The 27,058-nt window shown below is 46.5% G+C and overlaps 1 protein-coding gene and 1 long non-coding RNA gene across 4 annotated transcripts in view; one reads left to right on the top strand and one right to left on the bottom strand.

Annotated features, from left to right (window-relative positions):
• LOC142017196 (aldehyde oxidase 2-like) overlaps positions 1-21,376 on the top strand; it is a 107,994-nt gene extending 86,618 nt beyond the window's left edge. For all 3 annotated transcript variants that reach the window (XM_075001913.1, XM_075001912.1, XM_075001915.1), the window contains 5 exons: positions 69-183; positions 1,277-1,342; positions 10,257-10,445; positions 11,607-11,774; positions 21,254-21,376. In XM_075001913.1, the coding sequence (XP_074858014.1) occupies positions 69-183; positions 1,277-1,342; positions 10,257-10,445; positions 11,607-11,774; positions 21,254-21,307 (592 nt within the window). In that variant the 3' untranslated portion in view covers positions 21,308-21,376. The remainder of the gene's footprint in view (positions 1-68; positions 184-1,276; positions 1,343-10,256; positions 10,446-11,606; positions 11,775-21,253) is intronic.
• Positions 1-26,920, bottom strand: part of LOC142017198 (uncharacterized) — a 30,318-nt gene extending 3,398 nt beyond the window's left edge. The window contains exons 1-2 of the long non-coding RNA XR_012646481.1: positions 26,815-26,920; positions 1,039-1,180 (exon numbers count right to left, since the gene is read on the bottom strand). This is a non-coding gene — a long non-coding RNA (uncharacterized LOC142017198). The remainder of the gene's footprint in view (positions 1-1,038; positions 1,181-26,814) is intronic.
• Between the last annotated feature and the right edge of the window lie 138 nt (positions 26,921-27,058).

The following is a 27,058-nucleotide window of genomic DNA, read 5'->3' as shown; positions in this document are numbered from 1 at the left end:
GAGGTGGGGATGCTGGAGATCAAATGGCTTTGCTCACTCAGTCTGAAGGATGCTCTTATTCCCACCAGAGGCTATGTGGCAAACATGAACTGGGACACAGGGGAAGGTCAGGCTTTCCCATATTTTGTTTTTGGAGCTGCTTGTTCTGAAGTGGAAATTGACTGTCTGACAGGTGATCACAAGGTAAATAGTGAATGGCCTTAGGGACACCTTGGCAGATTCCTGTATGTCTCCCTCCAGAGCTGTATTGGTGTAGTTATTTTTCCTCTTGCTTCTTCTGCTGAGAAGAGAGAACTGTCATGGATTACATGTTCTCAGAAAAGTGCCAAGGCGGCTCTGAATGGCTCTGTCATTCTCACTCTTATTTGTTAATGTTCTTGAAAGAAGACCTGGTGCTGGCTAATGAGACTAAGGAAGAGAAAGTCAAACAGAACAGATGATAAAGACAAAAACATAACACAAGACACCTTATTTTGTGACTCTTAAATGAGACCTGATAAACTGAACTTGTCCACCTGGGCCAACAGTGCAGAAATATATACCCCATAAATCAGTAATGATCCCCTATTTCACAGGCTTTTATTGAAGCAAAAGGTACTGTCCCATAAAGGCAAGGCATAAAGGCACTAGACAAAGAGCAGCTCCCAAAGGGATTGTTCTGGTGGAATGGGGAGAAGGCAGAATGCCTCCTGTGTTACTGAAAGAAGCATATTCAGGAGTGGCAACTACCAGGCTCCTCTCAATTAATTGGAAGTGTCTGGTGTCACCATGGGTAGGGGCTGTGCCTCCCCCACACCTTATGCTACTCATGTCTGGATCCCTTCTCATAGCAGTTAGCAGGGCACCAGCGAGAGCAGTCACTGTAGCTTCTTGAAGGGTAGCACAGTGACCACTCATCATGATTTCCTAATGCTGGGACAGTGCTTATTGTCACACTTCTAGACTCACAATCTAATCCAGCAGTGGCTGACCACCACAATCCAAATCGTGGACATCTACTAAGAGAACAAACAAGTGCTTTCTAGGGCTTCTCCTTACCTGAGCCCAAGGTGCTATTGGTGCATTTCAGTTGCCATATGCTCACCAAAACCACTTTAAACAGATTCATCCCTTGTCCATTCCTTGGCCTTTGGAACTTGCTTCCCTGTTTCAGAACAATCTGCAGTACTGTGCTGTCAACCTGGAATATTAATTTTATAGGGTTTGAATTCCTTAAAGTCTGCTATTTGTATTGTTTGCAAAGTGTGTACCCTCAATGTTTGTGTTTGCTTAACAGAATGTCAGAACGGACATTGTCATGGATGCTTGTTTCAGCATAAATCCAGCTGTAGATATAGGACAGGTATGTGCAAGTACTTCCACAGGCATGCTAGGCTATAGATGCTACTGATGGCTATTTCTTGCACCAAAAGACTTTCCAGTAAGAGATCCAATCCAGTGTCAATACAGACAAGGAGAGACTATCCATTGTCACTAATAGGTGTTGAGTGGGCTCAGAATTATGCAATATTTGCTTTCTATTACACGTGTTAATGATAACAAATTAAATAGCCAGCTACTAAAACATGCTGAACATTTTCTGAAGGGGGGTAGGTGACTTCTGCAGACTTTACTGGGAACTGAGGCCTTGCAGGAAGGATGCAGCATATGTCAGGGCTAGATCACAAATCCCTCTTCCTGCCTCTTTTCATCTTTACCTCACTCTGAACAGATAGCCAAAATACTACTGAAGGCAAAAAGAGAAGTTACTCACTGTAGTAACGATGGTTCTTCGAGATGTGTCCCTGTGGGTGCTCCACAATAGGTGTCGGGCTCGCCCCAGCGCCGCAGATCAGATCTTTCCAGCAGTTTCTGCTGGACCGCGCATGCGCCGGCACGTGCTGCTCCCTTGTGCGCTCCCGGCCACGTGCGCGATCCGGTCCCCGCCAGTTCCTTGACCAACCACCTCGGATGCTCCTGAAAAACACCAAACAGAGATCCGAAGCGGGGAGGATGGGCGGGTGGTGGAGCACCCACGGGGACACATCTCGAAGAACCATCGTTACTACGGTGAGTAACTTCTCTTTCTTCCTCGAGTGTCCCCATGGGTGCTCCACGATAGGTGACTACCCAGCAGTAACCCAAGAAAGGAGGTGGGTAATTGGTTTATGTGCAGCTTGCCCCCGAAAGGACCGCTGTCGAGAGGCGGGAATCCTCTTGGAATACCTGGTGTAGGGCATAATGCTTGGCGAAGGTGTCACAGGATGACCAGGTCGCCGCTCTGCAGATGTCTTTTAGCGCGATGCCCTTGAAAAAGGCTGTTGATGCCGCCACCACCCTGGTGGAGTGAGCCCTAGGCGGGGCCAGTAAAGGAGTTTTTCGAAATTCGTAGCACATCTTTATGCAGGACGCAATGTGCTTCGAGATTCTCTGTGAAGAGAGACCCTCTCCTTTTGACCTGGGAGCGAGAGAGAGTAGGATTCTGTCCGTTTTCCGGAAGGACTTAGTCCTGTCTATGTAGAAGGCCAATGCCCTCCTCACGTCCAGAAGGTGCAGGCATGCCTCCTTGCTGGAGCTATGAGGCTTCGGGTAAAACTATAGGTTTGTTAAGATGGAACTCTGAAGAAACTTTCAGAACGAAGGCTGGGTGCAGCCGTAAGGTTACCGCCTCCTTTGAGAATACTGTGCAGGACGGCGTTGCCATAACTGCTGCGAGCGAGCTCACCCTGCGAGCTGACGTGATTGCAAGAAGGAAGGTTGTCTTTATCGTAAGGAGACAGAGGGAAACTGTGGCTAAGGGTTCAAACGGTGGTCCCGTTAGCGCGCTGAGCACCAGGTCCAAGCTCCACGATGGTGGAAGCGGTTTCCGAGGCGGGTACACGTTTACCAGCCCCTTCAGGAACCTGGTAATAGGATGGGTGAACACCGTGGGCCCTTCCTCTTCATGCCAAAAAGCCGATATAGCGGCGAGATGGACCTTCAACGAGGAGAGGAAGAGCCCGCCTCTCTTGAGGTCCAGTAAGTATTCTAGTATTACAGGTATAGGCACCTCAAGGGGAGCTAACTGCTTGGTGGAACACCATGCAGTGAATCGAGTCCATTTCTGCTTCTAGGTCTTCCTGGTGGAGATCCTTCAGCTACTCTCCAGGACTTGTTGTACTCCCTCCGTACATGTACTTTCTAGGGAGCTGAGCCATGGATTAACCATGCTTGTAGGTGCAGGCCTCGGGGCTGTGGATGCACTATGGACCTCTGGGCCTGCGTGAGCAGGTCTGGCGCCACCGGAAGGGGAAGCAGTGGACGATCCGACATGCGCAGAAGCAAGGGGAACCATTGCTGTCGATCCCATGTTGGGACCACTAGGATCATGCGGGCTCTCTCCCTCCTGGCTTTCTGCAGGACCTTGTGGATGAGCACTGTGGGGGGAAACGCGTAAAGCAGGGGGCCCTTCCACGAAATTGCGAACGCGTCCCCCAAGGACCCCCGCCCCAGTCCTGCCCTGGAGCAGTATTGGGGGCACTTCTTGTTGTGCTGAGTGGCAAACAGGTCTATCTGGGGAAATCCCCATGCATGAAAGATCGGTCGTAGCAGATCGGAGCGGATCTGCCACTTGTGTGTGAGTGCGAAGCGCCTGCTCAGCTGGTCTGCCTTCACGTTGTGAGCGCCTGGTAAGTACGAGGCTTTCAACGTTATATTGTTGGCGATGCACCAGTTCCACAGCCGGACTGCTTCCGCACATAAGGCACGGGATCGAGCTCCGCCTTGTCGATTTATATAAAACATGGTGGAGGTATTGTCTGTATTGATCCCGACTACCTTGCCTTGTATGTGGTCTTGAAAGTGTTTGCAGGCATTGAACACTGCTCTGAGCTCCAGTATATTTATATGCAGTGACTGTTCCGTAGGGAACCACAGTCCTTGCGTCACCTTTTCGCCAATGTGTGCTCCCCACCCTATGTGGGAGGCGTCGGTGGTGAGAAAAATAGAGATTTGTGGTTGGTGAAAGGGCACCCGTTAGCATGTTCTTGGGGTTTACCCACCATTGCAGGGATCTGCGCACCTCTGTCGTGGGCGACATCACCCTGCGGACGGTGTGGGATGCCGGCTTGTAGACACTCGCCAGCCAATGTTGCAGGTTGCACGTATGCAATCTGGCGTTCTGTACCACAAACGTTGCTGCTGCCATGTGGCCTAGCAGCTGCAAGCACGTTAAAACTGGCACCATGGGGCTGTATGTAATGACTTGTACCAGGAAACCGATGGCGCGAAAGCGAGCGTCGGGTAGATAAACGCTTGCTGTGATAGAATTTATGCGTGCCCCTATGAACTCTATGTCCTGTGTGGGGTCGATCTTTGACTTCGCAAGGTTGATGACCAGGCCCAGCGAAGAAAACGTGTTTGCTGTTACGCGTATCATGCGTAGTACCTCTGCCTTCGAGGCCCCTTTCAGTAGGCAGTCGTCCAGATATGGGAATAGAAATACCCCCTGTCTGTGCAGGTAGGCTGACACCACTGCCAGGGTCTTGGTAAAGACTCTGGGGGCCGAGGAGAGGCCGAACGGCAGAACCTTGTATTGGAAATGTTCTTTGCTGACTATAAACCGGAGAAAACGTCTGTGAGCCGGGTGGATTGTTATATGAAAATACGCATCTTGTAAGTTGAAGGCTGCAAACCAATCTCCATTGTCCAGTGCCGTGAGTATAGAGGCGACTGTGATCGTCCGAAAGCGTTGTTTGCGCAAGTACCGGTTGAGGCCTCGAAGATCTAAGATGGGCCTCCAGCCTCCTGTTTTCTTCTCTGTGAGGAAGTATCGTGAATAAAACCCTTTCCCCTGGAGTTGCTCCGGCACTCTTTCCACCGCCCCTATAAGCATAAGGTGGTCCACCTCATGCTTGAGTTTCACCTCGTGGGAGGCATCCCTGAGATGAGGCCTGGGCGGAGGTCTTGGCGGTGGGAGCGACTGAAAGGGGATCACGTAACCCGTGGCTATGATCTCCAGTACCCATTTGTCTGTGATGATCTTTTGCCATTGTGAGTGGAACGGTCGGAGGCGATGACGGAACATTAATTGTGGATGACATTGCATGATGGTAGTAATAGTGCAGCCCTCAACCTGTCCGTCAAACTTGTTGCCTTTGGGCCTGCCCCAAGGATGCACGGCCTTGTTGGGAACGTCGCCTAGGAATTCTATACTGTTGTTGCTGTTGATGCCGCCCTTGGTCGTAGCCCAGTTGGTACTGAGCACGCTGAGGTTGGTACGGGTATCGCCTTTGTTGAGGGTAAAACTTTTTCTTTCTGTATGGAGGGGTATAAATACCCAGGGTTCTGAGTGTAGCTCTTGAGTCTTTACTGGAATGAAGGACCGAATCACTTGACTCTGAAAACAACTTCTGCGTGTCGAAAGGAAGATCGACAATTTTTGCCTGCAGATCCCTCGGGATACCCGATGTCTGTAGCCAGCATTCCCTGCGCATGACCACTGCCGTAGCCGTTGAGCATGCCGCCATGTCCGCTACGTCCAGGGCGATCTGGACTCCTGTCCTCGAAGCTGCATAGCCCTCTTGCACGATGGCCTTCAGCACCGGCTTCTTATCTTCTGGAAGTGAATCCATGAGAGAAGTAAGCCTGGAGTAATTGTCGAAATTGTGGTTCGCTAGATGTGCTGCATAATTTGCCATTCTCAGCAGCAGGGAGGAGGAGGAGTATACCTTTCTGCCGAATAGCTCTAGCTTCTTGGCATCTCTGTCTGTTCCCCCCGCTTTGTACTGGGAAGACTTCGATCTCTGCTGAGATGATTCTACCACCAGAGAATTTGGTTGTGGGTGACTAAACAGGAACTCCATGCCCTTCGCCGGGACGAAGTATTTCTTATCCGCTCTCTTGTTTATAGGTGGAGCGGAAGCCAGGGCCTGCCATATGGTGGTAGCAGACTCCATGATTGCTTCGTCGAGCGGGATAGCGATTTTGGACGAGGCCGGAGGCCTCAGGTTTTTGAGGAGCTTGTGGTGCTCCTCCTGCACCTCTGCTGTTTGGATCCCTTGCGTGAAAGCCACCCTTTTAAACAGCTCCTGAAACTGTTTGAGGTCGTCCGGGGGGGCAACATCCCCTGGGGCCGTAGCCTCGTCGGGGGAGGACAAGGAGGAACCAGTAGGGTAGACCTCCCTTGAACTCTCAGGGTCCTGCTGTCGGTGGTACACCCTCTCACTGGAGGCTTGCGAGGGAAAACCTCAGGGTTCCAAAATCAACTCCCCCTGAGACAACTGTGTTTCCGTCCCCGTCCATGAGTGCCCGCGGGGGTACTGGACGGTCGAGGGGGACCTGCCCCTGGGTGTATGCCTGTGGTGTCTATGCCCAGCGTGATAAGGACGACCGTGGCAGCACGGGCACGGTTCCTGGGATGGAGAGCTGGACCGCTCTCGAGGTGCATACCCCCTATATCTGGGGGAGCGAGATCGTCTGGATGACTGAGACAATGGTGAAACTGGTTTGTAATAGTACTCCAGAGGGTCAAATCCCAGAAAGGGCGAGGGTGGCCTGAGCCATGGTGACGCTGGTTGGAGGAACGGAGAAGGAGGCGCTGGGTAGGCTGGGGGAGACCAATGTCTCCTGGTTGGTGTTCGCAGCATAAGGGGAGGACTTGTTGAGAGCAGCCCTGCAGCCCTGTCCAGAGAAGGGCTGCGGTGCTGGGTTTTCGCTGCTGCCTTTCCCCTCCCCTGTGGGGCTGGCTCCGCCCCTTCCCGTGCCGGGGATCTCGGCCCCGCTGTCGGCGCCGCGCTCGGCACACTTATCTGCAGTGCCGTGCAGGTGGTCTCCTCCGGTGCCTGCAGGCTGCGTGCCTGTTGGCCCTGCACCGTTGGCGCCGCGGGGGTCTGTGCCGCTTCCGGCGGTGCCGCCAGTTCCGGCACTTGCCTGGCTGCCACTCTGAACGCTGCGTGGGCCAGCTGCTTAGTAATCAGAGGCTCAGCCTCTGCCACGTGCGCTGCTGCGCTGCCGCTTGTTTGTGACTGCGGCTGGGGGCTGTGTGCTACGCCCGTCCCGCTCGCTGTGGCCGCCGGCAGGGATCGGGCTGGAGAGAGCTTCCTCCGTTTCTGCACCGAGGGGGTGAGGGACACTGCCTTCCTTTTATGGAGCCCTGTGGGTCCCTCCGGTTGAGGCCTCTCTGGCACGTCTGGCTGGAGGGCCTTATCAAACAGCAGCATTTTCAGCCGCATTTCTCTATCCTTTCTGGCTCTGGCCGTGAGCTTTGCACAAAAGGAGCATTTCTGGGTGATGTGTGATTCCCCCAGGCACCTAATACATTGACTGTGTCCATCAGAGGCCCGCATAGCTTCGCGGCATGACTCACACTTCTTGAATCCTGAAGAGGACATTGCGGTGAGTCCTTGAGCTGTTAATAGGGTACTTAGCACCTTCTCTGTGCCTGTTCCCCTCTCACGGACCCCAGCCTGCTGCGGCAGGAGGCCTACTGGCCTTCACATTCCCGGGTTGCCTCCGCTCCTCCTTCTCGTTTACTAAGACTTTCTACTTTATATATATATATATTTTTTTTTTTTTTTGCAATAAAGAAACAAACAATCTAACTAAGAACTCTGAAAAGAAACTCTAAAAACTCTGAAAACTCTAAATACGCTGACTCTGGCCGCAGCCTGAGCGGATTCCGTCTGCAGCCGATGGCGGTTAAGAAGGAACTGGCAGGGACCGGATCACGCACATGGCCGGGAGCGCGCAAGGGAGCGGCACGCACCGGCGCATGCGCAGTCCGGCAGAAACTGCTGGAAAGATCCAATCTGCGGCGCCGGGGCGAGCCCAGCACCTATCGTGGAGCACCCACGGGGACACTCAAGGAAGAACCCTGGTTTCTGTTTAAGTCAGTTGTAATTCACTGTTGACTGCTATGGAACCAAGATTTGGCAGTAAGTTTTCTGGTAATGAGAACAGATATCAGAAAAAATATTTTTTTTCTTTTACTAGGGTGGTTTTTGTTATTTTATTTTACATCCCTCTTATGCCAATCTTGGCACACAGCAGGGAAACTAGTCAATTCCATTCTTCTCTGTCATTTGCTACTACTTCTGTTTGCTCTGTGGTGTTGAGATTGACTATTTTGCAATCTATACTAAGAGTTTTTCTTAAGATTTCTTTTGGAAACCCTCATTTCCTCACACCAATTGGTTTCTGTTTGATAGTTCATGTGGGCATGTGTGTTGGCATGTCGCATACATGCCCCAGATATGTCCAGCATTTCCTTTTTATTCTGGTGGAAATGAGCTGCTGATTGGTGATTACTCTGATCTCTTCCTTGGTGAGGATAACTTTCCACCCAATGCCCAGAATCTTTCATAGAGAGGCAAGGGGGATCAGGTAATATCTTATTGGACCAACTTGGTGAGGTAAGATTCAAACTTTTGAGCATACAAAGATGTCTTTTCAGATCTAAGAAACTAAGGCCACGTGTACTCTACACTGTTAAGTCAACATAAGACAGCTTATTTCAACCTAACTGGGGGGTGAACACACTGCAGTGCTCCTCACGTCAAGTTTACTCTCATGTTATGGCAGCACAATAAAACCTACTCAACAAGAAACAGAGCACTTAGAGTGAAGTTAGAATGATACAGGGCCATCATGCACATTGCATTGCTTACATCACCCTAAGTAGCCTCCAGGAGGTGACCATTCTGGTCACTGTTTTGAACTCTGCTGCCCTGCAGCCAGATATGCAGCCTGTGTCCCTCACATTTTAAGCTTCAGAAATTCCTCTTTGCTCCTGTTTGTGGAGAGCTCACATAGCTACTGCCCAGCTGGGCCTCCCAGCTCTACACAGTGAACACACTGCTGCCTGGAGAACCTGAGAGGTGGTGGCTCTTCTAGGTCCATGAGGAGAGGAGGATGTCTAAGTACAGCTCTGCTCCAGCCACAGGACCTTGCTCAGGGCATGGAGGAGAAAAGCTACAAGACAGATGTACTGAAGTGCCATGTAGAAAAATGAAAGCATGATGGCAGGCAAGGGAGGCAAATGTCACTCTTGTGGGGGAGGAGGCTGGATGTGGGAGGGATGCAGACTCTGGGAGGGAAGTTGGGTGTGGGAGGATTGGGGTGCATCCTATGGCCTAGGGCAAAGGGTTGGGGTGTAGCATGGGGTGTAGGGAATGGGCCTCAGGAAGGGATAAGGAATTTGGAGTGCAGCAGGCAGGCTACCATGGGGCTGGGGTAAGGACCAGAGAGGCAGACTCCCTCTCACCTCCCCAGAGGACACGCTCCGAAGTGCAGAATGTCCTGTTAAGCTGCTCTCCTGCACTCTGAGTTGCTTACCACAAGTACGAATCTAGCCCATTTTCACATTGCCTTTAACCTTTAATTATGTGTTAAACCCTGTTGATATGGAAGAGGTGTAGCTGCTGCCCTGAATTCAAGATAAATGTAAAGAAGCTATTGTTTGCAGATTGTTGAAACAACAGTAGTAGCACACAAACACATTGAAAAGTGGGATATATGCTGAATAAGGTAGCTCACAAGTTATCAAAAGCAGGGACTTAGGTTTTGTTTGATAGACTTGTTTTGGTCTGTGAATATGAGAGACAGCACACAGGTAGCACCCAGAGAAAGTCAAGCAGACAGTAATAAGTCTAGTAAATACAGCTCTAAGAGAAAACAAAGAGCAAAAAATTGTTTGGGAACAGAATATGGCTTAGAAAGGAAGGCTGGGAACAGCTAGTTACTCATTTCCTGCTGTACTCAGGGAAACAGGGCTGTGTATGGTCTTTGTGAGCACACAAAACTCTGTCAAACAGCTGAACATTTTCAATTTCTCCTCTTACATGGGACAACTTAAAAGACCTTTAATTGTGGCTGTCCTCTCAGATTAAAAGTTACACTGTCAAATAAAAATGTCTGTCTGGTAACTTTTCTAGGAAGAAATGTCAGTTGCCATCCTCAATTCCTTTTTCAACATGTGTTAGACTAAATTACTTGTTTATCTGACAATTCTTGGGCAAATTCCTGGTCCTGTGAGTAGAATCACTGAAATATGTAGGACAGATTCCCCTTTCAGTTACACCTATATAAATCTGAAATAATTCAGGCATCAGTGACTTTATTGTGGTTTACATTGTGGTAAGGGAGAGCAGAATCTGATCCAGTTGCTTAGTTCAACCCAGTCTTTGGCCCAGATGCCACAGAAGGAACCAGTTACATCATAGATCTAAAAGTTTAGTTGTATCTGTATTTTTTATCTTTTAAAATGAATGGAAATAAAAACTGTGAACATTTTTCCTCAGATTGAAGGTGCCTTTGTTCAGGGAGTTGGACTTTATACAATGGAAGAAATAAAGTTCTCCCCAGAAGGAGAGCAGTACACTCTGGGTCCAGATACATACAAGATCCCTGCTGTCTGCGACATACCTCAACAGCTGAGGGTTTACTTGCTGCAGAACTCCCGAAACCCAATTGCCATCTACTCCTCCAAGGTAAATACACCAACTGTGCTTTGTAAAGTCATAGGAAGTTCTGCACATTATTTGGTTATAGCTACCACAGTACATGTTGAATAGTAACACAGAGGTAGCCGTGTTAGTCTGTATTCTAACAAAACAAAACAGCAGAAATACAGCACTTGAAAGACTAACAAAATGATTTATTCGGTGATGAGCTTTCGTGGGACAGACCCAATTCATCTGCATGTGTAGTGTATGTAGTTAGAAGGTGCTTTCCAGCTGTTGCAATATTGCAGGTATATCAGAGATGTTCCCTGAACTTAAAACGGGAAACACCAAAGGCAGCAGTAATACATCTAGAACCAGAAGGACCTTTTAAAGTTCACCCACGGTGAGAAAATGGGTAATTTTTATACACTAATTTTGACATTTTTACTTTTTTTCTTCCTATGTACTTAATACTTAGAAAAGCTTTATCTGAGACTGAGAGTCGAGTGTGCCAGTGCGGCACAGATGCACCAGTTACTGCCTCAGACTAAAGTTTAAACTGTGATGGTGTTAGGTCTTGTGCTGACAGAAGAGGCAGATGTCCAGTGTCTCACCCAATTATTTGACAGAATTTCATCTGAGGCATGGGAATTTTGGATGCCTTCTGCTTTAGACCAAATAGACATTTTCTAATGGAGAGGCTGCTTAAGACTGAACTATCACAGTGTATTATTTAATCTCTCCAAGAAAAACTATGTAATCAGGAACTAGAATGATATCCACTTGTAAGGAATTTGGGCAGAATAAAGGTGTATTCATGCTGAACGTTCTGAATTATTTTATTATTTTGCAGTGTGAAAGATGCAAATTCATTCAGAGTGAGCCTTTCCTTATAGCGGAGATGTGCTGTAAACTATAAAAAAAAAAACATGATCAGTTAAATCCCAGTCTTTAACATTTCTGAAGCCTGTGGCACTTAAAGACCTGAGGAGATTTACTGTGTCTAGCTGTGTTTGTATAATACTTAAGTGTCTGGGCCAGCTCCTCAGGCCGTACAAATTAGCCTAGCTCCATTGACATCAATTGGTCAGGTATATGCTAATCTAGTTTCAATGGAGCTCTCTCTATTTTTGCCACTAAGGATTTGGCCCCCTGTTGTCAATCAGTTTCAAAAGCAAACCTTTGTGTCTGCCTTTGTTCTCTCAGGGGATGGGCGAAGCTGGGCTGTTCCTGGGATGTTCTGTGTTCTTTGCTATCCGAGATGCAGTGGCTGCTGTGCGGAAGGAAAGAGGATTAACTGGTACCTTCACCCTGAACAGCCCCTTGACTGTGGAGCAGATTCGAATGGCCTGTACTGACAACTTTACGGAGATGGTAATGGATGGTTATTAATTCTTTGGAAACATCACTGCGTTAGCCGCCTCCTCTTCCTTAGTTCCTGTCTTCAATTTGAATTATTTTCTGTTCCCACAAACTGATCATTGAGCTGCATCTTTTTACATACTGTATTACACTCACTAGAGCCTGCTTTTCAGATGTCTATAATTTTTGTTTGCTTGCTTGTTTTGCTAGTGCAGCATATACCGAGAGTTAGACGTGAGCAATCATAAAATAGGGAGTTGGCTAAATCAGGTTCTGGCCCTATTGATCTGTTAGTTTCTTCATCAATAATGCCTTGAATTTATGTAGCACTTTCCCTCCAGAAGACCTTAATAGTACTTTACACAGTCTCTTGATATAGTAGATTAAGTCAAAAGGAAACTCATGTCACCAGTCTACAGAGGGATAAGTACAAATACAGCCTGACACTAACAAACCAAGTCAGGGAAGAGAATAATGATGATGATCACAATGGCCCCTTCTGCCCCTGGAATGTCTAAGAGAATCAGTTCTTCTTGCTTGAGATATTTTTTGTTTATTTTACCTACTCTAGTAGCTCCTGATGAGAAGCAGTTGTATCTTTCATTTTCTTTATTTTGTAGCTTGTTGCATTTTATAAAAGCTGTTTTTGACTTTGGCTTCAAACAGTTTCAGAAGCGAATCACTAGAATGAAATGTGCAAAGGTAACTAGGACTTAAAGTTGCAGATGGACTCCGAGTGGGATTTTGAAAAGTATAACACAGTTCAGTTGCCTAACTCCCACTGATCTCCTCTGGCCCCTTGATTTCAATGGAACTTACACACCTAACCCGCTCGGGTATTTTTGAAAATCCTACCAGGGAACTTTCTGGCTCTTTAGGTATCTAGATTCACATGGCCAGTTTTTCAAAGGTTGCAGTGAGTTGCAATAGCACCACCACTGGCACAGCAGAGGGGTGAGAGCAGTTCCCCTGCCAGTGCTACTGTGTCTTTGAAACAAACAAAATATACCAGGCTTGGCACAGATAGAAGAGGTAGGAGAGAATATGATAGAAGCTACAAGCCTAGATTTTGTCGTCTCATGGGAAATACCAGAGCAGAGCAAATGTTACTCAGAACATTCCGCTTCCCCTCTAAGAGCTCCCTTCAGGCAAGGGTTTGTCAGTACAAACTGGGGGAGGCCTGGCCCTCAAACCTGGTGGACGTCCAGAGATCTGCTGCAAACTCAAGGCATCCACAGAGAACTGGAGAATTCAGCCTGACTCTGTCCCCTCCTGACATTCTGCATGGCCTGCATTCTGAGCTGTGCCTTCACTGCTCTATTTCCGCCAGGACCTTCCCCCCTTACAGGATTTGGTAGCATAAAGCAGGAATCTGTGGGTATGCTATATCAGGTACAATCCAAACTTATGTCACTCCTGCCATGTAACCTGCCATGCTATTTACAATGCTTTGCACCTCAGAAATAGCCTCCTGCATATAAGTCACTTCTAGCTACATCTGTGTGCTGCAACCAGCCAGCCACATATTGGCTCTTTTCAGCTTTGAAATTTACCTCAGGTGACCCCAAAACACTTCCCATCTCTGATTTTCCCTCAGAAACATATGTCCTGTACTGTGCAGTCCTCTCCTGGAAATGCAAACATTGAGTCCATTATTCCTTGAAGGAAATACTATGCACATAACTTTTTGCCCCAAATGCAATTACCCCTATACTTGAGCTGGAACACACTTGATTAGATTGTAATATGAATTTATTAACTACAAAGGGAGAGGTTTTAAGTGAGTACAAGTAATGAGCACGAAAGTCAGAAAGGGTTACAAGAAAAATAAAAATAACAATTATTAATGCCTAACTTAACGATTACTGGAGTCAAGCAAAGTTTCACACTGCATACTTTCAGCATGCTTCCCAACCAAACTCTCAAGTCAGGACCTGCCTCTACACTCTCCAGAGAGGGAAGTGTTTGTCCCTCTTTCCATAGTGTCAGCCCCCTCCTATTTCCAGTTGAAAACTAGGAGCCAGAGTCTATGTTGAAAGATAGTCCCTGCTGCTTTTTTCACCTGTTTGAATTTAATTTGTCTCCCCTTCCTTCTTGATGACTTTCCTTACTCTTTAAATGCAAATTAAGGCTAGTCCTTCGTTTAGGACAGAGCTATCTGCAAACTTCTGTTGGGGCAGGGCTGTGGCATTTTAAACGTGTTAATCGCACTGTTCTGGGGAATCCTGTAACTTCATAAAATGCTACCACACATATTTAGCACAACAATGCCAACCAGGAAATCATGAGTTTTCCAATAATGCCTTGGAAGACATGCTCTATACAATGATGATTACAATACTGTTTTTAGGGTGTACATCCAGTCACAGTGGGACAGAGCTAATTTCTGTGGGTTTGCTCAACTGTTATGTAGCATGACTCAACATGCCCCTGTCCCTGTCCTCTCTCTATTCTTCTTCCAAACTCACAGAGCCCAAAACACACAGGGTTTACACAGAAGGACTTCTATATAGTTCGAGGGAGCAGTGCATGATGTCACATTTTCTGCCACCTGACAGAGCTGGACAAGTTTTGCAGGATTTCTGCTGTATTAATCCCCACTCTGTGTTCTTTAACTTACAGGTATGACCTGACCTTGACACATCTGGCCTTACTTAGCACATTGTCACTTGCCAAAAATCTTTGTCCATTTACAGTCTGCAGTAAAAGGAATGGAATGAAATGTGGAAGCCAAACCACATCAATGGCAAAGGATAAGCCACTACTTTATAGCAAAAGCAGTATCTAAACAGTAAAGCAAACTAAACTAACCATCCTTTTTTGGGATGGGAAAATACGTTCTGTTTTGTTGCTGGGGAGTAATAAAACCAGGCTGTAAGTGCCTGCTTATTTAAAGCTTTCTTCTTAAATTAGTGTCTTGTGAATGATGTGTGTGCAGGCATTGCTTGCCAGTGTTAGCTATGGAGTCTCTCTCTCTGCTTGCTTAGGTGTAAACACACCATAGCATGTTCTGTTTCAAAGTGGATGGAGATATGCATATCTCACAGAGCTGGAAGGAACCTGAGAGGTCATCGAGTCCAGTCCCCTGAACTCACAGTAGGACCTATCACCATCCTCAACAGATTGTTTTTTTTAATCTGACCTGCCTCAGAACCTTGAAAAGGCCCACTCAAGGATAAAACTTACAACCCTGGGTTTGAAAGGCCAATGGCTAACCACTGAGCTATTCTCCCCGCACCATTAAGCACGTAGCATGATGCAACAAGCAACCCTGCCCTTTTCATTCAGGGTGAACTACAACTGGGATGGAGACACAACAGAAACCCCTCTGGGCCACTCAAACTCCCTGTTGGAGGTAGGACACTGGCTAAAAGTGTCAGAATGAGGAGGCTGTTGTAGGCAGGCTGGATACAGTGAATCCAGTGGCCCAAACTGCTTGATCCAGGGGCACAGAGGGGCAGCATTTGAAAATAATAGTCCTGAAAGTGCATCCTTGTTACCCCATTGTCTGCCTACAAGTTGGGAGGGAATTAATTCCCTGCACAACATTAGATGTATGCTATATGTATAGGATGGGAGAGTCCTAGAAAGCAATGACTGAGAGTTATTTGGAGGACACTATGGATAATCACCTCCCACTACAGCCCCTTTGGTCGGAGGGGCAATGCTATCCTAGAATGGATAAATTGAGGAATGTCAAGCGAGGGCAGAGAACGTATTTTCCCGCTGTATTTGGCACTGGTTTGACCACTGCTGGAATGCTTTGTCCAGTTCCAGTGCCCACAATTCAAGGAAGATGTTGATAAATTGGAGAGGCTTCAGAGAAGTAACACAAGACTGATTAAAGGATTGGAAAATATGTGGTAGGGGTAGATTCAAGTTACGGAACCTATTTAGTTTGACAAAGAGAAAGGTAAGGGGTGACAACCACAGACTGCCAGCACCTACCTGGGGAACAGATATTTGATTCTGGACTCTTTAATCTATTAGACAAAAGTATAACATGATCCAATGGCTGGTAGATAAAGCCTGGAAAATTCTCACTAGAAATATGGGGTACATTTTTAACAGTGCAAGCAATTAACTAGTGGAACAATTTACCAGGCATCATGGTAGATACTCTATCTGCTACTACTACAACTTAACCCTTGTACTCCGTGTGGAGCACAGGTCATCTACAAGTCTCCTCCACTTCACTTTGTCTTGGGACAAAACTTCTAGCTGGCTCCACAAGTACCCCAGTTGTTGTCCTTCAATCTCAGTAGACCTTCTCCACATTGTCTGAGGTCTTCCTCTTTTACGTTTTCTTTGTGGGTTCCACTGAGTGCTTGATGGACTATGCTGGATGACGGTTTTCTCAGAGTGTGGTTTAGCCATCTCCACTTTCTTCTCTTGATTTCAATATCAATTGGTTCTTGTCCTGTTCTGTTCCAAAGCTCCTCATTTGTGACAAAGTCTTGCCATTTGATGTGACAGATGTACCTCAGGCATCTGTTTTATGAATGTCTGTAGCTTGTGATTTGAAGACTTTCTAGTATGCCAGGTCTCGCGTCCATATAAGAGCGCACTCTTCACATTTGAAGATCTGCAGTTTTGTCTTCACAAATGTTATTTGTGAACACCATATGGGACGGAGAGTCTTAAGTGCAGCCATCGCTTTCCCTATCCTGGCACCAGTATCCTTATCTGTTCCTCCACCTATGCCCATAATACTCCCCAAGTAAGTTAAGTGCTCCACATCTTCCAGGTCATCCCCTCCCAGTGTAATAGTGGTATTGTTGGACTAGCTGATCCTCATTGTCTTGGTCTTTCCCTTGTTAATGCTCAGTCTAGTCATTGAGGCAGTTTTGTATAGTGTTGTGACCTTTTCTTTCCTCCTTTCACATTGGTGTGAAAGGAGGGTGACATCATTAGCAAAATCAATATCCTCTAGCTGTTTGAAAAGTGTCCACTCACTGCCCCGTTGATGGCCATCTCTTGTCCGGTTCAGAATCCAGCCCATTGTGATCGAGAACAGGAAAGGTGACAATAGGCACCTTTGTTGGACTCCTGACAGTATCCTGAAGGAGTCTATCAAGACACCATTGTAAATACCTTGGCAAGTCAAGGGCTCATGCGCTGAATCAATCATGTTAATAATTTTGGATGGGATGCCTTGGTGTTGCAGCAATTTCCACAAAGTTTCTCTATCAATGCTGACAAAGGCTTTTCCAAAGTCTATGAAGGTTACATACAGGAGCAAGTTACCCTTGAGCAACTGTTCCATGATCACTCTGAGAGTTGCTATTTGGCCAGTAAAGGATCTCTCGCTTTGGAAGCTGGCCTGTTCTTCCTTGAGCTGTCTATCGAATTCTGTCTTCATTCTCTCCAAGAGAATCCTTCTGAACACTTTTCCTGGAATAGACAGTAATGTGATGCCCCTCCAGTTCCTGCATTCCTTCAGGTAGTCTTTCTTTGGATGCTTGACAAGGTAGCCATGTTTCTAGTCTTGTGGGATCTCTTCCGAGTCCCAAATTGTCCCAAATAGGTTATACATCATGTTGACTGATGTCTCACTACCTGCCTTGATTGCTTCTTCGGGGACATTGTCTGGACCAGGTGCTTTTCCACTTCTTATTTTGTAGTTCTGCTGCTGTTCATTTGCAGTGGTATATTTGCAGGTGGTAACTTGGGAGGTTCTGTGTAGGCAGGGTGGTTCAGTAGCTCTTCAAAGTATTTTTTCCATCTACTAGGCTGCTCACCTGGGTTTGTCAGCACATGCCCCTTCTTATCCTTTACTGGCTGTTCCACTGTACATCGTGACCCAGCTAGCTTCTCTGTGATGTTATAGAGCTCTTTCAAGTTTCTCTGTCCTGCAGCTTGTTTGGCTTGTTGTGCAAGGTTTTCCACAAAGTTCTTCTTATCCCATTTTACAGCCTTTTTAACATTTTTGTTGGCTTCTGAATACAATCTCTGAGCTTCCACTTTAGCTGCTCTTGTTTTGCTGTTGTTGGCTGCTGCTTTTCCGTCCTTTCATTCCTTCACTTTTCTCAGAGTTTTCTGTGATCCATTCTTTGTGATGCTTTGTCCTCTTTCCCAATGTTTTATCACAGGTTTCTTTCCAGGCTGTATTGGTGTGTACCCAAATTTATTCCATGGTAGCATCTTTTGGAGTGAGGTTTATCAGAAGTACTTATCTGTTGGACAGTTCCACTTGGAAACCAGCTCTTGTGTCTAACTCCTTCAGCTGCTCCATGCTGAACCTCAGTGTCGGCTTGGTCACTGTTGTGGTGTACCTCTTGAGCTTGAACTTGAGTTTTACCATGACCAAATGTTGGTCTGAACCTACATCTGCTCCTCAAGTTTGAATGTTTTTTTCAAAAGACATTCTAGATGTTACTTTGGGAAAGCTCTATGGCCTGTTTTACACAGGGGATCAGACTAGATGATCACAGTCATCTCTTCTAGGCTTGGAATCTATGAATTAGTTCAGAAGTTCTCAAACTGGAGCTGTGATCCCTCAGGGGGTCACAAGGTAATAATGCAGAGGGGTCAGGCGCTGTCAGCCTCCAGCCCAAATCTTGCTTTGCCTCAAGCATTTACAGTACTGTTCAATATTTTTAAAAGTGTTTTTAATTTGTAAGGGCAGGAGGTGTCACACTCAAAGGCTTGCTATGTGAAAGTGATCACCAACACAAAAATTTGAGTCACTGAATTACTAATTTCTAATCATTATTGTCACAAAGGCCACAGATGTAATGGATTCTGTGACTTTTTGAGACCTCTGTGATTTCTGCAACAGCCAGTACAGCTTGGGCAGCCCATTGGCCAATCGCACTGGCCACAGATGGGACAGTCTCCACCCCGTGTCCCCCCACCTCAGCAGCAGCAGGAGTTTGTGAGTGGGTTCAGGGCTGGGGTACATGAGGGGTGTGAGAGCTCTGGGTGGGGTTCACCTCAAGGGATTCCAGAGAAGTGCTGACACATCCCTCTCTCAGCACCTAGGCAGAGGTGGAGCCAGGCAGCTCTACACAATGTTTCTACCTACACGTGCTGCCCCTGCATCTCCCACTGGTTGTAATTCCTCACCAGTGGGAGCTGTGAAGCTGGTGCTCAGTGTGGAGGCAGCACACACAGCTGTCTGGATATGTCTCCAGCTTAGGAGCTGAGGGACAGGGAATTCCAGGGAATCAAGCAGAGACAGGTAAGAAGCCTGCCAGTCCCATTAAGACACCTCACCACCAGCAGCAGGGGCCTCTGGCTGCTGCATCAGCACCTGCACCCATTCCCCATGGTGCCCCTGAGCCACTGCTGCCAACTCCCACACCAAGCATCTGCAGCATCCCCTGGCCATCAGAAATCATGCACAGGTCACGGGCTGTGGACTGTTTGTTTACTAACTGTGACCTGTCCATGAGTTTACTAAAAATAACTCTGAATAAAATCTACTTAAACTGCAATGATGCTAAGAAGCTGTGACAGTTCTTGGGGTCCACAGGCCCATAAGTCATCTTGTTACTCACTTGCCTCCAGCTGGAGGGAGACTTAGCTGAGCATAACTTGGTGTCAGCTCCCTGTAAGTGCCAGCCTGGTAGTCACTCAAACACTACACTCCGGTCTATGACAGCCTTTGATTTGTTTTGCGGATTAACAATAGGTATACCCAAATCCCCAAACCCCTTTGAAGAGTTTCCTTGTAGTGTCTAGCCCCTCCTCCACCGAACATTCACAGAAATACCTGGGCTGCTGTCCACAGAGGAACAGTGTACCTGCCAGCTGGAATGACTCAACTCAGACTTAGCAACTAGCTTCATATCAAAGCACTTAGATGTGTCTGTAGTGAAAACAAGGATATGTTTGTTACCAAAGTTTCAGGTGATAAGAGTAAGAATAATGGAAACAAAAGGTTAGATATAAAACAAAATAATACCACACTTTCTAGAGGCAAAACATAACTACTAGATTAATCGCCTGTCTAATGAAGTTTCTCTCACTCCAAGCCTTGTGGAGTGCTATCTACCAAGGTTAGCTGTCATGCAGTTTTCATGGAAATAAATGTATTGCTCATTTACTTCCAAGGTGCAGGATGATGAAATGTCATCTTTGAAGGCCAAGTGGAGAAGTGAGGAAAAATTTATTTCAGATGTGGTCCCCATTGAATATAGATTGTAATTGTATATGTTGCAGCATAGACTGGTGGGTGGCAAACAGGGCTGGATGGGCTTGGTGGAGAAGGGTTACATATAGCTGCTGCACACAATAATAGCAAGGCTGTGTGAAAAAAATCCCATTAACTTGTAAAATAAAATGTGATTTCATTAAAAAAAATTGCTAAGGTGCAAGTCCATTTTTACAGGCAAATTTTTATTTTACTTGTAGATAATCACCCTACAAAAATATGGATGCATCTATATAGCCTGGCTGTATAAACTTCACGGCAGTGAAACCAAAGATCAGGAGGGGTCCATGGTTCTTTTCCAGGAAACTTTATGAGAGTCCCAGTTCTGAGGTGTAAATAGACTGTTTTGTCGCATCCTTCCAGGCTGACAGTCTGCCTAGGAAACCGTATTATCCTGATTAATTCCCATTTGTATTTTAGTCATCTCTAGCATCTAATGCATTTCCTTTACCACAGGCAAATCACCTTGTTTTGGTCATGACACCAAGTCTGTGGGCCACATCTGCTCATTTGAGATTTCCTTCTGATTTGGGATAAAGCAGTGGGATTTCAGCTCTTTTTAAAATCAGAGACAAGAAGCTTAGGGAGACCCAAAATAATGTATGTACTCCCCTACCCCTCTAAACTTCCACATGGAAATTCTGCTTTGCACATCTTGTGTGGATTAAGGGGGAAGCATGGTAGAGCATGGGGAGGGGCATGCTAATGGGAAGAGCTGATTGTTGTGGCCCTGTCATGCTGGGCCCCTTCAGGACTTTTCCACAGTAAATTATTGCTGGGCAACATTAACTTTCACTCCACACCTTTCCACAGGGGAAGCTGGGGCAAACTGTAAACAGGGAAACCAAGAGAGAGGAGTTTCCAGTGCAGCCATGCTGCCAGCAGAGTAAACCGTGCAAGGTCTAAGGCTCTGCACGGACGTTCACCCCCAACCCTCTAAGAATGTCCATAGATCTGTGGGATTTTCCTGTAGATGTCATGACTTCTGTGGCGTAGTATCACATGGTGTAGTGGAAACTCTGCTGCCAACTTTTCTGTCTAACTTGAGCTCTTTGCACTATGAGCTCATTGGTGAGAAGACAGGCATCCACTTGTGTTATTGGACCTTGATTTTGATTAAATATATGGTTAAAAATCTTCCACAAGCTATTTAAGGTGATGGCTATTTTACAGTCCATTATGATCAAGGTGTGAAAACATGGATTAGCATGGGCAGTGACATCTACATGGATGAAAGGAAAACATTTTGGGATCACAGATTACAATGAATTTGCTTGTTTAACAATGTCAGACTTAAAAAAAACTATGATTTTTGTCTCTTTATTTCTTTCAGATTCCCAAAGATAAGCCTGGAACCTATAAACCTTGGGCCATCGACATAGCCTAATAATGTGTTTTCCAAAATATTAAATGATTGACTGTTTCCATCACTGTTGGTTTAAAGCAGTGGTTCTCAAACTTTTTGGCCTGTGGTGCACCCTGATTAACACAAATCTTTCTGTGGACCATCAGCCAAGCACCTATGATGACAAAATGCATTCACTTATCTGTAAGTGAGGTCTGGGTAGGAGGCAGGGTGGAGGAGTGGGCTGAGGGTGGTGGGGTCTGGGCAGGAGATTGGATGCAGGAGGGGGTTGGTGGGTCTGGACAGGAGGGAACTGAGGAGGTCTGGGTGGGAAACTGTAGGAGGGGGTGGGGAGAGGGTGTATGTATGAGGGAGATGGTAGTGTGGAGTCTGGGCATGTCGTGGCGCTTACCTGCCTCTGCTCCCCTGCTTCTCCCATTGGACACAATTCCAGCCAATGAGCAGCGGGGAAAGCCTCCAGGCAAGTGGTTTCCTGTGCTGCCTTCCCCCAGCTAGGGTGAGAATCAGCACACACAGCCACTTCCTCCCCCATGAGCTGGATCGGGCCCTCAAGGCTTGGGACTCTCTAATGCAGCAGGAAGCTGAAAGTGGCACTCCAAACTTGGTGGGGGGCGGAGAATGGTGGGTGCTGAAATGCTGCATCCTGCTGCAGGGGAAGGGGGGCCAAGCTGCAAGACTGCAGACCACCTGCAAAACAGTTGCAAACCACAAGTGGTCCTTGGACCATGCTTTGAAATCCACTGATTTAACATATTCCTAATCTATTAATACAAATTTTATTTAAAACCCTCTCTCTCACACACATTTGTGGATGAAGCTATCACCATTAATTGCAGCTCCACTGTACTGACAAAAAAGAGATCTTTAATGTTGGAGAAACTGCAGGTCAAACTCTGCTCTGTTGCATCACTGTAAATCTGGAGTAACTTCTGGCTTTCAAAGCAATTAAACAGATATAGACGAGAGCAGAATTTATCCCCAAATCGCATGCTATGGTTCTTTGCCACTTGCTGCATCTACTGAACGACTCACTTACATCCACTGTTGTCATTATTATTAATTGTCTATTACTGTAGCACAAGGTATCCCAATCCCATTATGCTAGGCATGTTCCAAAAAAAGAAAACATATTCCTTTCCCCAGAGAGCTTTAAAGTCTAGGTCTCAGATGGGATTCAACAAGTGGATGGTACAGACAAGGTAGGGCAGAAGTGGATTTGAGAGGGAAAAGTCAGAAGAAAACAAATGGCATCATGACAGGGTAGGTTTCAGGATGGATTTTAAAGATGATGAGGTGAGAGTCGTAAGCATTTTCAAGGTGAATGCTTCCCATAGATAGGTACAGCCCTGGGGAAAAATATGGTACCTGAGGGATTAGTGAACAAGTGAGTGGCCTGGGCTGGCACTGTTGAAAGCAGCAGGTAAATGATTCATAAACTCACTTCAGAGTTCAAAGCTGAAAAAATTAATGCAAAAAAAAAAACCTAGCATAGGAAATAACTGGATAGGTACAATTGTCTTTATCTACATTGGATTACATTCTACTGTCAGTTACACGTGTAGAGTTGGAGGAGCTCCACTGATTTTACTGGAGATCATTCCAATTTACACCAGTATAGCTGGAACAAAATGTAGCTGGTTACACTGCAATCATATTTGTGCAAATTTCTGAGGTAACATATTATACTTTATATCTTTACAAATACATGTATATTGCAAAAAACGTATGATATGCTTGTACCGCCTATTGGTAAAATAGACCTGTCTGTTTCTCTTGTTAAATTGCTAGCACTTACAACTGATGACGAGATCACAACAGAGCAATAGTCTTAGTAATTCACAAACCCAGTAAGGGTACAATGGCAAGAAGTAACTAACAGAATTATTTAGTTTTATGTTAGTTATTTTAGATTAAGATGTTTGCAAACTGTGGTTTATGCTTGGGCTCTTTGTTTTCTGATAAATTTTGGACAAATGAGTCTCATAGTTTAGTTATAGAAGTTATAGCTGGAAAAAAGATATGGGTTTGAATGTAACAGTAGTAAACTAAAGTAATGAGGAGAAATCCTGTACTGACACAATGCATTCTTAAGGAATGCAGTGGTTTGTTTTGTTTTCATGATTCCATAGGACTGCTATTTGGAATGTTTGTATGTTCATATATATTTTAAATAAAAAGAAATGTAGGAAAACAATGCTTGCCTGAAAATAGTTATTGTAATGCTAGATTGAGCTATGATCAGCTGCTTTGTGGCACAGAATCATAGAAGATTAAGGTTGGTAAATATGCCACGAGGTCATCTAGTCGAACTCACTGTTCAAAGCAAGACCCACCCCATCTAAAACATTCCAGCCAGGGCTTTGTCAACACTGGCCTTAAAAACCTCTGGGGATAGAGATTTCACCACCTCCCTAGGTAAACCATTCCAGTACTTCACCATCCTGCTAATAGTTTTTCCTCATAGCAAACACAGATCTCCCCCAATGCAACTTAAAACCTTTGCTTCTTGTTCTGTCATCTGCTACCACTGAGAATAGCCTGTCTATATCTTTGAAACACACCCCACCCCCCTCCCCGCCCTTTAGGTAGTTGATGGATGCTAGCAAATCCCCTGTCACTCTTCTCTTTTGCAACCTAAATAAGTCCATTTCTGTCAGCTTCTTCTCATAAGTCATGTGCCAAGGCCACTGCCTTCTGCTGGCATCTCTCCACATCCTTTCTGTAGTGGGAGGCCCAAAACTGGATGTAGTACTCCTGATTTGGCCTCGCAAGCATTAAGCAGTGGGAATAATCACTTTCTTCAGTCTGGTGGCAATGCTCCTACTCATGTGGCCCAGTATGTCATTAGCCTTCTTGGAAAGAAGGGCACACTGTTGACTCATATCCCTCCAAAAAAAACCAAAGCAGCAGAAATGTAACACTTTAAAGACTAACAAAATGATTTATTCGGTGATGAGCTTTTGTGGGACAGACCCACTTTTCCAGATCAATTTCATTTCCAATACAGACTGACATTTACAAGTATAGAGGACCTAAAATAAAATAAAATAAAATAAAATAAAAATTGCAAGAAAAACTGTCAAATCCAATAGGATTGATGAAAGGCAGTGAGAGGTGGGGATGTTAATCATCCTGTCTGAGATAATCCCTCAGCCACTGTAATCACCAGGTCCTTTTCTCCAGAACTTCTACTTATCCAGTCAATCCTCAGCCTGTAGCAGTGCATGGGATCCTTGCATCCGAAGTACAGGACTGTTGGTGAACTTCATCAGATTGCTTTTCACTCAATCCTTCAATATGTCTAGGTCACTCCAGAACCTGCCCTACTCTCTAACTCAGGGGTCAGCAACCTCTGGCACACGTGCCACGAGTGGCACATGAACCGATTTTCTCCGGCATGCAGACAGAAGCTCCGTCCTCTCCATCCACCGCTCATGCATCTCCGTGCAGCGGCTCCCTGGCTGGGTCTGGCAGCTGCTCTGTGCCCCTGGCTGCTTGAGCTTCCCGGCCTGGGCTGGCAATGACTCTGAGCCCCTGGCTGTCAGGGCTCCAGCAGCATTGTGCCCCTGGCTGCCGGGCTCCCTGCCAGGGGCCAGCAGCAGCTTTGCTCCCAGAGAGGGGAGGCTGCCTGCCAGACTAGCTGGGCCCCCAGCCCCTAGCAACTTCTGTGGCTGGAACTTCAGGAACACAGTGGTCCTGCCAAACCACAAATGTTGCCAGACCAGAGAATCTGGGATAAAAGATGTTCAACCTGTATTAAAATCCCAGACATTTTTAGACAATTAAAAACTCCAGCAAGTCAGAGATTTAAAGATCAAAATGGTAAAGCTCTGAATCCTAATTTATTAATTAATGAAATTGTTGTACACAGAACTATTAGGCAGCAGCATAGTTTACATATTTACATATGCAGCAGATGTAGCAAAGACTGTCACTCTTGTGTGGTCCTCCGCAGTCACAGTCAACGCTGCAAATGACGATCTTAAATGGAGTTACGAAGGGCACGATCCACAGTCTACACAGACTGAAGGATGCCTTGATATAGAACTATTAGGCAGCAGCTACACTAGGAAGTTCCTTTGCAAATAATTTCAAAAGCAGGGCCTATTTTGAAAGATCCCAGGGAGCAGCTACACACAAACAGCGCTCCTTCAAAATTACTTCTGAAAGAACGCGGCCTGCCTGTCGAAATCACTCTTCCGTTCCTGCATTAGGAAGCGCACCTTTGTTCGAAAATAAATTTTACACTTTTTAGGAAAAAAAATACTTCTCCTTTTTTTTAAATCTGGGAAAAACTGAGAACATCCACAATTGAATAGATTATATTGCAACAAAGGAAAAAATGTCTTGCTTTGCCACCTTTATTTGGAGGATGAATATGCATTAGATCACAGTGATTAAATAACAAATGTTTATTGTCCACTGCCCAGTACAATAAGAACTGTGAACTGAAGGAACTTGCTCTTAATAAACCTAATGAAGGCTGAACAGATTAGCACAGCCATGCTTTGCTCTCTAGCAACGATTCAATTTTGGGTAGAGAATTCAGACTTTCGTAATTGGTATTATCAACCTTACACACCAACACCCATCCCTTCATGATGGGCCCTTTAACCAGGCTGTAGCACACAACTACTTATTGCCTCCAGTTCAATGGGCAAGCACTCAAGGGCACTGAGGACATGCAGCTACTCTGAACTTTACTGCTCGGGAGGCCAGGCTCCGATGTTCCTTTGGAAGGCAGTTCTATGCTTTGGTATATGGCTGTGGTTATCACCTGCCTTGTATTTCACCAGCTTGACTGCTTTTTTAATCAATTTGCCAGTTGTCAGAGAAATAACTTAGTTCGCTAGGTCTTTTTTGTTAATGTGAGTCTAAAGCTTTGCATTACTGTCGTTATTGTCACAGTATACTGAGAGATCCAGTATTAAATTTTGTGTGCAACTAAAGGTGCTGCAGTCTTCCCACATCTGGAGTTTAAGAAGTAAGGGCGAAAACGGTTGAAAATACAGGAGGTGCCACCTGCTAACCTGTAAGCACCTCCCAGGCACCCAAGTGAGGGTTTGAGTCACGGGGAGTCCTTCGATATCACTTACCTGTAGGTGCTGCCTCCATATTGTCTGGCGGGGGGGGGGGGTAGATTAGGGCACTGCCGCGGGGTTGGTGGGGGTTGCGGGCTTTAGCCTTTCAAAGGGGGCAAGTCTAGATATGGGTTGCTGGGACTGTAAACCCCAGGCTGTAGGGGTCCGGGGTAGACTCCCCTCTACGAGGGGTCAGAGCTGAGTTTCTGATTAGACGGGGCTTGGGACCAGGCCTGAGCCCAAGAGCAGGAGGGTTGGATGGGGGCAGTTCTAGGCCTCGGCTATAAGGGTCCGGTGGTTCCCGGGCCCTAGGCTGGTGATGGACCTGCGCTGCAGCCGCCAGTCAGCGCGCTTTGGGGTGGGGGGGGAGAGAAGGCCCAACTAATATGGCCGCGCTACCAGCGCACGCGGCTCAAAGCCCTGGGCTGCCGCGCACCGCTCACTCACCGTGTGAGTGACGTCGCAGTGAGGCAACCGTCAACAGCCCCTTCCCCTGCAGTTGTGATTTACCCCCACCCCGCTCAGTGGACTGATCCAACCGTCTAGAGGGGCCGACCATTGACTGGAAAGCTGGAGGGCGGGGGATCCAGACGCACTCACTGACTGGGGCGGGGGCGTATCCGGTCGTTCGCTGCAGCAGAAGGGACGGTGCCCGTCACCCCGGGGCTGAGGATCCCCGGCAGCAAGCGAC

This window comes from Carettochelys insculpta, chromosome 8 (assembly GCF_033958435.1).
Source record: "Carettochelys insculpta isolate YL-2023 chromosome 8, ASM3395843v1, whole genome shotgun sequence".
In the NCBI taxonomy this organism is placed as follows: Eukaryota; Metazoa; Chordata; order Testudines; family Carettochelyidae; genus Carettochelys; species Carettochelys insculpta.
The sequence above is the reverse complement of the archived record's forward strand: the minus strand, read 5'-3'. Positions and strand labels throughout refer to the sequence as shown.